This window comes from Glycine soja, chromosome 5 (assembly GCF_004193775.1).
Source record: "Glycine soja cultivar W05 chromosome 5, ASM419377v2, whole genome shotgun sequence".
NCBI lineage: Eukaryota > Viridiplantae > Streptophyta > Magnoliopsida > Fabales > Fabaceae > Glycine > Glycine soja.
Window position 1 is genome coordinate 29,773,806 of NC_041006.1, and position 13,754 is coordinate 29,787,559.

General features: G+C 38.3%; 2 protein-coding genes across 4 annotated transcripts; one reads left to right on the top strand and one right to left on the bottom strand.

Moving 5' to 3' along the window:
- Positions 1-757: 757 nt before the first annotated feature.
- On the top strand, positions 758-6,066 carry LOC114412478 (formin-like protein 6). Of its 2 annotated transcripts, XM_028376395.1 has the most exons (5): positions 758-994; positions 1,167-2,684; positions 2,772-2,974; positions 4,303-4,544; positions 4,653-6,066. In XM_028376395.1, the coding sequence occupies exons 2-5, from the start codon at positions 1,255-1,257 to the stop codon at positions 5,445-5,447; spliced, it is 2,670 nt and encodes an 889-aa protein (XP_028232196.1). In that variant the 5' UTR covers positions 758-994; positions 1,167-1,254; the 3' UTR covers positions 5,448-6,066. The 2 variants fall into 2 exon arrangements, with proteins under 2 accessions (XP_028232196.1, XP_028232195.1); XM_028376394.1 differs by having other exon boundaries at positions 758-2,684.
- Positions 6,067-7,079: 1,013 nt separating this feature from the next.
- Positions 7,080-12,075, bottom strand: LOC114411500 (calcium-transporting ATPase 2, plasma membrane-type-like). 2 transcript variants are annotated; one of them, XM_028375159.1, is made up of 8 exons: positions 11,732-12,075; positions 11,152-11,206; positions 9,236-10,895; positions 8,953-9,013; positions 8,686-8,844; positions 8,239-8,410; positions 7,802-8,100; positions 7,080-7,627 (listed from the first exon to the last, which is right to left on the bottom strand). In XM_028375159.1, the coding sequence occupies exons 1-8, from the start codon at positions 11,906-11,908 to the stop codon at positions 7,388-7,390; spliced, it is 2,823 nt and encodes a 940-aa protein (XP_028230960.1). In that variant the 5' UTR covers positions 11,909-12,075; the 3' UTR covers positions 7,080-7,387. The 2 variants fall into 2 exon arrangements, with proteins under 2 accessions (XP_028230960.1, XP_028230959.1); XM_028375158.1 differs by having other exon boundaries at positions 8,953-10,895.
- Positions 12,076-13,754: the final 1,679 nt, after the last annotated feature.

Genomic DNA, 13,754 nt, shown 5'->3' on the forward strand with positions numbered 1-13,754 from the left:
ACTGCACGAAGCCAACAACATTACACACATACAAACACATGACTTACAAGACCTAATGTAAGAGGATAGGTGTACAAGGTAGTCAGAGGACACCACATATAAATAAGAGGAAGGGCTACAAAATTTTTCTCAAGTTTAGAACACTTTGTTCTCTACTCTCCAATGTTCTCCTATCTGATGTGAACAAGATGTATTTTGGGTTAATTAGTAATTAATTATCTCACTGTTACTTCCCCTCTCCTTATGTAATGCTTTAATTCTTTCCATCTTTCTAGAGAATAAATAATAAATAAGTCTCACTTATTTAATGTCTATTAAAAAAGATAAATATAAACATTAAGGTGATTTTGTCATATTTAAATTTGACGTCTAAACATTTATTTTGGAATATAAGAGTTAGCCGGTGTGATTGCAATCATATAGATTCATAATTGAGAAGAAACAAACCATTATTTTTTACCTTTTATAAACCTGCTTGTTTTTCCCACAAAAGAGGCTGAAGGACTAGTCTCAACAGCTTTTAAAAAGAGAGTTGTTTCTAAATTCTAGTTCTATTATTCAGAGGGATAAATGAGAGGTGCTTGAAATTATCAATTATGTAATTCACTGTTCGAGGGTAACAACATATGGTAACATTTTATTTTGTTTTGCCATACCCTACATCAAGTAGGTAACGTGTTATAGTCGCGAATACGGATTCCCTTCCATTAACACGCCATCAGCTCCCCTAACCTAATACCATGTCCTTTCCTTTCCTTGTAGCACATAGCAGGCAAGCTTATATTATACCTCATTTCGACACGATCTTTCTAATTTTCCGCCCCCCCCCTCTTAAAACAATTTATGTATATTTAACTGAAAAGTGTAAAAGCAACTACTTAGTCGAAGAAAAGATAAAGTGGCAAAGTGGCGAGTGGCCACTGGATTTCACGGCATCTCTCAAAGAGTTTATATGCTTTGCCCTCAGTTACACAACATGAAACAGACGATAAAGGTCATCGACGTTCGTTGTTATACCATAATGTAGACACTCACGTTGTTTCACTGCCACGTCACATTAATTCCTCACTGATAGTGAATCAGTGATTTACTCTTACATATATATTTACATTACAACCCCAAGAAGTTTCCTCTCTCTTTATTTTCTTTTTTGTTTGTCTTTCCAGCTAAGGAATTTGCGAAAACAAAAACCAGCGATGCATTATTGGGTGGATCAAAAGGAGATAATAAGCAGAGAAGTTCACAAAATTCACCATGAAAGCTCATCATCATCATCATCATCATTTGAGCTTCTTTTCTATCCTATCATTGTTCACTCTATTCTTCTCCACTTCCCAAACTACCATTACCAACAAAACTCAATTATCAGTTCACAATGAAACAAGAAGAATTCTCCACCAGCCGTTGTTCCCGGCGGTGTCGGCTCCACCGCCGGTTACTCCGCCACCGCCGGCGCCGCTGGATATTCCGTCTTCTCCCGACATTCCTTTCTTCAACGAGTATCCCGCTGGGCAGCCGCCGCCGGTGCAGAATCTGCCTCCGGTGACAACCTCTGGCGGTATGATCGCGAACCCAACTGCGACGCAGCCAACGAAACCCGCGAAGAAGGTGGCAATTGTGATCTCCGTGGGAATTGTTACACTTGGAATGTTCTCTGCATTAGGCTTCTTCTTATACAGACACAGAGTGAGACACCCGGCAGAGACGCAGAAACTGGTTTCTCGGAAGGTTCTAGAAGATTCTCCGCGGGCCCCACCACCGCCGCCACCCTCGAGCTTCCTCTACATTGGCACGGTGGAGCCCACCAGAACTTCGCTGAGCGAACCCAATGGAATAACCGTTAACACTTCCCCTTATCGGAAACTTGATTCCATTAAGCTTAGCTCCAATCACCGTTACCGCCCCAGCCCCGAGTTGCAGCCGCTGCCGCCGCCGCACAAGCCTCCGGACGAGAGCCATTCGCCGGCGGCGGAATTCTCCGACTCCTCATCCTCTTCTGAGGAGGAAAGCTGCGAGACGGCGTTCCACTCGCCGCACGGCTCCTCGCTCGGCTGCGAAGAGAATTTCTTTACGCCGGTCTCGCGCCACAGTTGTCTCTCCGCTGCCGCGGCGGCACCGGTGGTTCCTCACTCGAAGAGAACTTCTCCGAAATCCCGGTTTTCCGCTCCTACTCCGGAGATCAGAAACATTGTCGTTCCGCCGGTTAAGCCTTCTCCGGCACCGGCGCCGGTGCCGGCCGCTTCAACAAAATATCATCACGTGGACAAAGAATTAACATTGGGTCCTTCTAGAAGACCCAAATTCTCATCGCATCCCCCAGCACCGAATTTGACTCATCTTCATTCAAATGAGTTCACAACTTCACTTAAACCTCCTCCTCCTCCGCCACCGCCACCACCGCCACCACAGACACTGCCGTTGAGAAAGGTCTGGTCTCTGTCAATTAGTACATCTTCTTCCTCAGTGTCAAGGAAGAACGGAGAGTCATGGTCCCCAAATGAAGGAGGGTCTTCTGGTAACCGTGTTAGTGTAAGGAAAGGTTCTTTTGAGGAAGTTTACCAAAGGCGTGAAGGTGATGATGTGGATGGAGCAAAACCCAAGTTGAAGGCTCTGCATTGGGATAAAGTGTCTACTACTTCGGACCGTGCCACTGTGTGGGACCAGTTAAAATTCAGCTCCTTTCAGTAAGTAAACTGATGATATCAGTTAGTTAGTTAGTTACTATGATTTTGTGGAATGTGAACTAACGTTGTTGGTTTTGTGGAATGTAGGTTAAATGAGGACATGATGGAGACACTGTTTGGCTGCAAATCCACAGGTTCTGCTTCTAAAGAGAATGTTACTAGAAGATCAGTTCTTCCTCCTGCTGAACCGGAGAATAGGGTGTTGGATCCAAAGAAGTCTCAAAACATAGCTATACTGCTAAGGGCACTCAATGTGACTAGAGATGAGGTGTGCGAAGCTCTTTTAGATGGTAAGTTTATTTGTTTGTTCATTATTCTTTTTCTATTTCTGGACATAGATTGTAATCAGACTTTAACTGCACCACAAACACACACAAGGTTAAGGTTTGAATCCCGGCTGGAAAAGGTATGTATCCAACCATGTCTCGAACAAGATTGCCTTCAAAGGAGGAAACCGGTGGGAAACCAAAAAACAAAAAAGTAATTTTGTTATATTATTTAGTTTTAGGGGAGATTAAAAAAAATGTCATATGCCTAAAGTTGTTGGCACAAGTGGTTGAACACTTGAGTCTTTTAATCAAGATCTGGGATTTGATCCCAGCTTGGGCATAAAGTGACAACTAGAGGTACCACTTTACTCCAAAAATGGGCCGATCTGGTGAGAGGAGAATTACACCTTCTATTTATACCAAAACAATGTCACATAAGATTCAGATCTAGCTCATTCAATATATAGCATGTTCTGGTGGTTAAAATCCTTACAAGTATTGAGCAATGGCCAAACCGAGAAAGATCTTACATTCATTATCAAAATCTTCTGTTCCTTCTTTTTTCTGAGGAATCAAAGTTATTGAACTTGATATTTCCCTTTCCATCTTAATGGACCAGCCTATTACTGTAACAATCCTTATCAACTACTACCTAGCTTTGTCTTTTTTAGCTGTAACCGTCAAACATTCCCTAAAAGCAGTGCCATCCCTGTTTCATGATGAGCCATGATTGTGTCATCATAAAGACAGATCATTTGACCGTTTTTACTCCATTCTTGTAACCCAAATATATTCTTGTCTTTTATTCCTTAAGTATATCATTTTTTTATCTTTCTCTTGCTTCTGTGCCAGTGTTCCTTTATCTGTTCTGTTTTCCGCAAATTTTGTCATCTAACTTGCATTAAATCAACTAAAGATTAACAAGCAACTCTCCCTTTAGCTTCCTTACAGAGTTACAGTCCACGTGCCATAATTCCAAGAAATACTTATAAACTTGAATATAAATATATTGATGAAGAATTAGAGGAGCTTTTGTGGCTCCACCTCAAATGACATATATAAGTGTAAATCAGAAGCAAAATCAGAAGAGACGATAATATCTGAAAGGATCTACCCATAATCTAGTTTGCCATAATATACTTTCAGTGTTCCAGTTGATAATACTTTATATAAGTAATAAAACTATAAAATATGTGAATTATATGAAGATAGATATTTAAATGAACTGATATCTTTGGTTGTTTCCGTGACATACACATTCTTTTTATCTTAACTAATTGCTTATCTGCAACCAGTGTTTCGACCTAGCAAAACTCATCCTTGGTGATATTGCTTTTGGAATAACACAGGGAATCCTGAAGGTTTAGGAAGTGAGCTATTGGAGACTCTAGTGAAGATGGCTCTAACAAAGGAGGAAGAAATAAAACTTAAAGATTATGATGGTGACCTCTCAAGACTTGGCTCTGCAGAAAGATTCCTTAAAGCAGTGCTTGATATCCCTTTAGCTTTTAAAAGAATTGAAGCTATGCTGTACAGAGCTAATTTTGAAACTGAAGTTAACTACCTTAGGAAGTCCTTTCAGACCCTGGACGTATGGCTGGCTTATATTCATTCCTTTTTATCTTCAATGTTTTTGCTTTCAATTGCATTTTGTTCTGCCTCCTTAAAAACTAATCAATCAGTTGTTGATATCTGTCAGGTGGCAAGTGAGGAATTAAAGAACAGTCGGTTATTCCTCAAACTTCTTGAAGCTGTTCTAAGGACAGGAAACAGAATGAATGTTGGCACAAATCGCGGTGGCGCTATATCTTTCAAACTGGACACACTTCTAAAACTTGTAGACATAAAGGGCACAGATGGGAAGACAACACTGCTCCACTTTGTGGTCCAAGAGATCATTAGATCTGAAGGAACAGGCGGTGAATCTGCAAACTGCAATGTTCAAAACCAAACGAATTCCCAATTCAGCGAGGATGAGTTCAGAAAGAAAGGATTGCAGGTTGTGGCTGGACTGAGTAGGGACCTTGGAAATGTCAAAAAGGCAGCAGGAATGGACTCGGATGTTTTAAGCAGCTATGTCTCAAAGCTTGAAATTGGACTTGACAAAGTGAGATTAGTTTTGCAATGTAGAAAGCCGGATATGCACGGGAATTTCTTTAACTCAACTGCACTGTTTCTGAAAGATGCTGAAGAGGAAATTGTTAGGATCAAGGCTGATGAGAGAAAGGCCTTGTTCCTTGTGAAAGAAGTTACAGAATACTTTCACGGGGATGCAGCAAAGGAAGAAGCGCACCCTTTCCGAATTTTTATGGTTGTAAGAGACTTTCTAAATAGTTTGGATCAAGTCTGCAAAGAAGTGGGAAGGATGCAGGATAGGACTGTGATTGGTTCAGCTAGATCCTTCAGGATAGCCGCAAGTGCATCGTTACCTGTTCTCAACAAGTACCATGCAAGACAAGATAGAAGTTCAGATGAGGAAAGCTTATCCCCCTAGTGTTGTGAATATGAAAGGAATAACAGTGTCTTAGGATAACAGTGAAATTAAAATGAATGTTTTCCCAAATTTAAGTTAATTGCCCCCATTCTGCCGTTAGGTCCAAAGGTATAAACTTCAACAGGATTTCTACCATTACCAAGAGAATCCAATTCATAAGCAATAGTGAAGGAGGACAGCTTTTCTTGAGATTGAACATCAAACACTTGCAGGCATGGTGGGGGAGAGAATAAACTGTTGACCGAATCTGTTGCTTGTTTACCACTTACACTCAGTTTCATAACAACATGAAATGAATTTTTAATGGGAAGTGCATTAGTGCAAGATAAGCATATCTTTTGTTAATTCTAGTCTAATTCACATCCCCTAGTTAAGATAGGTTTGATTAGATTAGAGTCCCACACATTTTCATATAATAGAATGTTTCTATTTTATATGTATTTTTTGAATCATTTATTAATAATAAATAGCAGTTTTTTTGGCAATTCATTATGTATATGTTGGTTTGGGGGAGGAGAGATAACTTGTATTCTGTTAATTGATTGATATTTGGAGTAGCAGAGTAAGGCAGGAAGTTTGTATTACATGAAATTTGATGTACACTTTGGTGACTTACAAGGTTATGATTTTTGCTTATATCTATGAGAGGTTACAAACTTACAATGCACGTTACAAGTTCACCTTCAACTCTTCAAGTAAAATGTTAAAAATAAATGTTGCAGTGAACCGAAGAAACAACCAGGAAATGAAATCAGAAATGCTACTTGGAAAGTTACACAACACATCCTATACAGCTATGACAATTAACACATGCAGCATTGAGCAATTAAGCTTATATAAATCATATTATCCGGAACCGTAGTTAAAAAAAAGAAAGAGGAAAAGGTCTTTAAACTACGTGCACCAGTTTCCTGTAGAAACATGAACAAGTTAGAGACTGCTAGAAGATAAATAAAGCTTACCAGATCCTTAATGAGCTAGCTGCAAATCTCCACCATCTGATTGTGGTCTCGTCTTCCTGAAGATCAAGATCACATGCATGCATGTACGCACTCTGCCCATTTAGCTATGATTACCAATTCTAATTGGTTAGTCATCCTCTTTATTCTCATTATTAGTTGGCAAGTGCAGAGATATATATGGATAATAGTTTTTAATTTTATTAAAATTATGCGAAACAGTTTTAATGATAAAAGCATTTAGAAGTTCACAATAATATAATGAAAACAGTTAAAAAGATACAATCAAGCATATGTTTTTTAAGAAAAAAATAAAATACATGTGTATTGGTTAGACCAAAGCTATAAGTTGATTGATTCTTACTGTTTTTACAATACTTGCAAGACAAGTTATTGATATTCACAAGTTTTTCAGCAAACAAAAATATCAATTTTATCTCAAGTAACTGATATTGTATTTGGATTGACGGCAAGAAACCACTTTTGGGATGAAATCACCACAAAAGCAACAATTTGTTGTTTTAGAAAATCTCAGTGAGTTCAATTCATTGTGTTATGGCAAGTAATTGAGGTTATTACATGTTAGCTACAACAAGAAATACGCTGTAATATTTGGAAGCAACTTGTACAATCATATTCAGTCTAATCATCAAAGGAGTCAACATTATCCACTCTGCAAAAACGTCCAGGTTTACATTTTGTTTTCTAGCCTACAAAATAAACAATGTGTACTAAATAAAATGGTTAAGCGGTGATTTGATAGTCACTTATACCAGATTAACTGTATATAATGGCGACGAGACTCCAGATTTCAACTTTTATTTTTCCTGCTCAATTTCTGGTTCTAACCTGAGAAAAACTCGACCAATACCCAGCCTATTAGTGAATGTACAAAAGAATGAACCTCGAAGCACTGTAACATAACAAATCTGAAACTTCAGTTTGAAAACTGGATATCCGTTAACATTTCACATGCATGCTTCAGACGGGGATCTGCTTTAAGCGAACTGCAAGTGGCATTCCCACATATCCAGCTCCTAAGCAAAAGATCCATTGTACCAGACTGAGAGGTGTTGTGTTGGCAAAGGTTCCCAAGTACTCGACTATTAGGATTTGAAAGAAAACCGTCGCACTGAGGACAGCTATGAACACATGATTATCCCATATGCCTTTAAATACATCAACTTCCTCCATCTCACGAGAGTTTACCTCATTGAAAACCTGCATAACCAAACCAATCCAAACATCTAGTAAGGCAATTTTACCCTGCAGGCCAAACTGCAGTGTAATATAATTGAATCTTTCCTCAGTTGCCAATTCATTTTCTAATGCATCTGCCTAAGCAAATTGGTTATATGAACCTTAGGCTACTAAAATGTTTTTAAGAAGGCTTACTTGACAGAATACGAATGTGTTGAAAATAAGTGTGTTTAAGACCACTTCAGCATCCGGGCCTCGGAGAAAAAAGACCCATTTTCCTACTGACTGAAGAAACCATATCACCACAAACTGATACAACGCTTGTCCTAAGATATTCCTCCACATGACATTGCTGATGAATTCACCCTTCCTCCCCACTGGTGTGCGCTTCATTAAATCATCAGTTGGTGGTTCAGTTGCAAGTGCAAGTGCTCCTAGAGTGTCCATTATCATGTTCACCCACAAAAGTTGAACAGCTGTGAGGGGTGCACTGCCTGAAGATCAAATACACGCAAAATCGTGAGATAAAAAGTTTTCTATTTTCTATAAACACATTTTACCACTGCACTTTGAACAGAATGAAAAATGAATGAAAGGATGCATGTAAGACTAATTAGGCATAATGTTTTAACCTGTCATGCATGCTGATGAGAAGTTCACCAGTAATGCAACCACATTTACAGTAAGCTGGAACTGTACGAATTTTTGAATATTTATGTAAACTGAACGTCCCCATTTGGCTACTGTCACTATCGTGGAGAAATTATCATCCAGAATTATGACATCTGCACTTTCTTTAGCAACCTGCACACAAATTATGAAATTAGCCATTCTCCTTGTTTTAGAAGATTAAGGTCATTTGATCAAATTGAGGTGCGTTATTGTTACCATTTCCCTTTCTCTTTTTTTGGCTTCAAATATTTGACCGGTAATTGATCATAAATAGACTTTCACATGATATATTCATATGGCAGAATGAAACAAATATCTTAAATAGGATGCTCTCTTCACATGTGAATATCTCAAATGAGATGGATCCATTCTCTATTTTACCAAGCTTATCATTGCAATTCACTCACCTCAGTTCCAGCAATTCCCATTGCAAGTCCGATATCAGCTTCATGAAGGGCCGGGGCATCATTTGTTCCATCACCAGTTACAGCTACAACTTCCCCAAATGTGGTACGAAGGTGTTTCACCAGTGTATGTTTGTCTAGAGGTGAGGATCGAGCCATAACCTTAAAACAAAATTAACCACAATATATTATTTAAAGCACCAACGATTTCCCTCTTCAAGAATTGAGTCAATCAAATATTGTTATTCATATAGCAAGTGTATGAAGCACCTGAATTTTGGGAATCAGTTCAAACAATTCCTCCTGAGTCTTCTCTCTAAAGTCTGGACCCTCAATGGCTATGCCATCATCTGTTAAAATCCCACATTCCCTGGCTATGGCCTTTGCAGTATTAATATTGTCTCCGGTAACCATTCTCACCACTATTCCTGCTGAACGACACACTTCAACCGATTCCTTAACACTGGGACGAACAGGATCTTTGATACCAACAATTCCTACACATGTGTAGCCAGAAACAGGAATAGGGTCTTCTGCGGAAAACCCATTTTCCAATTCCATATACGCAAGGCAAAGAGTTCTAAGTGCCTCACTAGCAAACTGGTCGATTGTACTATTCAGATAATTACTTGATTCTTCGTCAATGGAGACAACATCGCCGTTTGAGTTCATCACCTTGTCACAAGCAGCCAGAATGATTTCAGAAGCGCCTTTACAATGAGCCCTTAAACCTCCATCAGGGATCTCCAAAACCACACCCATTCTTTTCCTCTCGGAGTTGAATGGCTCAACTTTAACAACTTTACATGTTTGTCTCTCTGCATGAAAATCCCCTCCCAGTGATAAACCAAACTCCAATAGTGCTGACTCAGTTGGCGTCCCCAAGATCTCGCGCTTACCCTTTTTGTTAACCACAACCTCTCCTCCCGTGTTATTAAAGATTGACTGAAGCAACATTTTCAAAGCAGAATCTGGGAGTTCAGTGGACAAACTAGAATCATTACTAGTCACTTCCTTGATATTCATAAAAATGCATGTTTTCACCACGGTCATGCGGTTGGTGGTTAGTGTCCCAGTCTTGTCACTGCATATAGTTGTGGCTGATCCCATAGTTTCACATGCTGCCAAATGCCTCACCAAGGCCTTGTCATTCATCATCTTCTTCATTGCGAATGCAAGGCTCAATGTCACAGCTAATGGTAACCCCTCCGGAACAGCAACAACAACAATTGTAACAGCAATGGCAAAGAATTCCAACATCTCCATTGCATCATCTGCTGACCACCACCAGAACCTTCCTTCTTGGAGTTTGCGGCCCATTAGTCCTTTCACCAAAACTGCAAAGGTAATTACCGCAAAGACGAGTCCTATCTTCCCAATAATTGTTGCTACTCCATTCAGTTTCACCTGCAATGGGGTTTCATCATCTCCACCTTCACTCAGAGTTGCCATCAACTTGCCCCATTGAGTCCTCATCCCAACAGTGGTAATCAACATGGTGCAAGATCCATCTTGGACCTTGGTTCCGGAGAGAAGAAAAGGATTCTGGGAAGTCACCATCACCGGCTCACTCTCACCAGTTAAACTTGACTCGTCAATCAACACAGAAAATCCTGAAACAAATAAACCATCTGCAGGGACTTGGTCTCCAATTGAAAGATGCACGATATCACCAGGGAGTAAACTATATATTGACATTTTCTGCCTGTAACCGTTTCTTGTGACTTGAATGGAAATCTTTTTCTTCTCCTTGTCTAAGTCCTTGAATTGCAACGATTGGCGATAATCGCTTGTTGCTGTCACAAAGACTACTAGTAAGATACTTGCAACGATTCCGAGTCCATCATGAGCACCTTTGGGCCATCCTTCTGTTGCTATGCCAACTATCAGAGAAACAAAAGCACACACTCCTAGGATCATGAGAGTCATGTCTTGAAGGGCTTCATAAACAAAAATCCAGAAACTCCGAACTTCGCTTTCAGTGAATTTATTCACTCCAAAAAGCTCTTGTCTCCTGTGCCGTGATTCAGAATCACCACTAAGCCCCGTGGTGGTTGATGTTGAAAGCTTTCCTGCAATGCCATCTACTCCACCATGAAACTTGAGCTTCTTTACGTCATGGCCTTCAACAATAGACCCCAATTCTTCAGCACAGATTTGGAAACCTGCAGCTTTTACTTCATCAGGTACAACGTAATCGCTTGGTTGAACACCTGCGGGTATGATCACAATTCACAGGTAAGCAAATATATTTTTAAATGAAGGAGTTTAATTTATATACTTAGGATAATTTTTTTTACATTGTCAACCAATTAGAAACTATGGTAATTATGACTTAAATAATTATTATAGAAATCAACAAACTTTTGTACATAACAAAATTGTGATTAGATGATGATACACAAACTCAAGTACATGGACTATTTACTCTAAATTTTTAGATTTTCCAATAATTCTAAAGAAACTTACCTTGGATAAACTGAAATGCAGCTTTGGAAACCAAAACAGCAACCCTTAGCTTCTCCTGCATTAAGGACAAATAAACCTTTGAGAATCCATATCAACCTCACAATCTATGTGGTATTACTTTGAGGAGGGAATAGATGAATCATATTGTTTAGGAATTACAAATATTGTCAAAAGAAAAATAGTTTATTACACTGTTGCAAAATCATCAGACTTGTAATGAATTTGCATATCTACAAATATATCTGAAATCCACCCATTTGAAATCTATATTGAAAGATACATCACCTGTATTGAAATCTATCCACTTGAGGTTCCAAAATCCAAATATGTTGGAAAAAAACATACTGAGATAAACTCAAAGGGTTGGTGCAATCTTATAGGGCCCCGCTGAGTTCACATGTGTGAAATCAATCTATTTAGTGGGAAAATCCGTATTCGATTTCCACTGTGTGCAAAATTGCCTTGGACTAGCAATAGTTACGTACCATGAACGGGGTTAGTTTCTGACCAGTGGGTTGGGGGACACCCATGGTCTTTGACCCAAGACAAAAATAAAAATAAAAATACAGAGATTGGTTACCTGATTGGTACGACGCATAGCAGCAGCTTCGGAGCGCTTGGAGATGTTGGCAGTGAATCGAAAACGTCGTTTGGGGTTCTTTACAACCCCACATACCTTCCTCCATTTCTGAAGAGCCTCTTCAGTAGTGTTTTTGGACTTCACTCCTCCAAAATTCTCATGCAAATAACTCTCCATCACCCTTTTAGTTCTCTTTGTCTCTTCCTTCTTTGATGCCTTCTCTGTTATCAATTCAACTTTTTTCGAACCTGGGGCTTACGTTAAGAAAGGCATGCTAATATGCAGTAACACTGTAACAGCAACCGGGTGGTAACATTCTTGGAAAAATGAAGGTTAAGGTTTGGTTTGTATGCAGTTTCATGGGAAGAAAGGGAACGTACAGAATGAATGAGGTGGGAACCTCGTAAAAGGCAAAGTTGCTATTTCTTAGTAGTTAGTTAGACTCAAAAGGAAAATGAATGGAGAGGGGAGAGATGAGGAGAGAAACGAAACGAGTGAGGATCCGAAATTTTGTAGTCTTTGAGAATGAATAACGGTCTGTTTCTTCTGCTGTTGTCTGTTATTTCGGGAAAGTGGGGATGAACGAATTGGGCGGGGTCAACTGAGTCTTTTTTCATAAAACAAAAATTACGAAATATAGAATGCAGCATTCGGCTCTTGTAGTTGTAGCTCCTGTAAATAGGTATAGGTTATTGTATAAAGTAAGCTTAAGCTTATTAATTAATCCACTAGGGTTGCTTCCAGTGGCGGGGATTTAGATCATTTGTATAAGGTCTAAGTTTAAATTTTGGTGAATCAGTAGGTTTGGTCTAGTAGTAATAAACATAAGGTGGTAGGTTTTAATTTCAACACAACCAGTACAAAAAAATAAAGTTTAAATTTTGGTATTGTCGTTCTATATAAAAAATTGTGCTTATTTAATTTTACTTGTATGAGAGAGAAATTTTTTTTTTTTTTTAAAGAAGATCAAATGACTTAAGTTATTTTATAATTTTAAACTCAATCTATATAAATTTTTATAAAACTTATTTATTTATTTATTTATTAAAATTGAAATGTATAAGTTAATTTTAACTTATGAGATAAATTTAATTCAATTTACTTTTTTTTATTTCATGATATATTTCCTTTGTACTAGGATGATTGTATTTGGTACTGATGATGTATGATGCTTGCTTATATATTTGGATAATGTACAACATTTACTTTATGATCATGGTTCTTTATATGAGTTTTTTTTTTTTTTTAACGATTTAAACCATTACAAAAGTTTAAGACAATATCTTATTCAAGACGAAAACTAAAAAAAAACATATTTGTCATCAATTAATTAAAAGGCTAAATTATAAATTTGGTCCCTCTATTTGTCTCAGAATTCGATTTTTGTCCCCTATAATTTAATTCACGAATTTAGTCTCCCATTTTTTGCAATCTTGTTATTTCAATCCCCAACCCCGAAATTGGACGTTGATTGTTAATTGCTTACCTTGACCGCCAGTGTCGTGCTTTTATTGGACTTTGACCACGTGTCGTGATTTTATTGGAGGGTGATGTTAATTAGGTGCACAAAATTAATGTCCAATAAACACGCGAAACGTGACGATCATCGTTAACATTGGTTTTTAAAAACCAATGTTGATATCGGAATCTTAACATCGGTTTTCATAAAACCAATGTTGTCAATTCTAATGACTTGCCTCATCGCCTCGATATCACTCCTCTAAAATACGACATTTCCATTTTAAAGGAAAGTTCTATTAATTTGATTATGAAAAACGGTGGTAAATTTTTTGAGATATACATTCATAAAATAACACACAAATATATGTGTCTATAACCAATTAAGGAAGAGTTTGATAACAAAACACAACTCTCCCAAAAGAACTCCAACGTTATAACGTTGGCTTGGTGACTCTAACATAAAGAATCTCCCTCCAAAATCACCTATTGCTGCTTATCTGTTCCCATGGACGAAAGTTAGAGATAATCACAGGCACCAATCACACGGTACAAAATTGCAAGG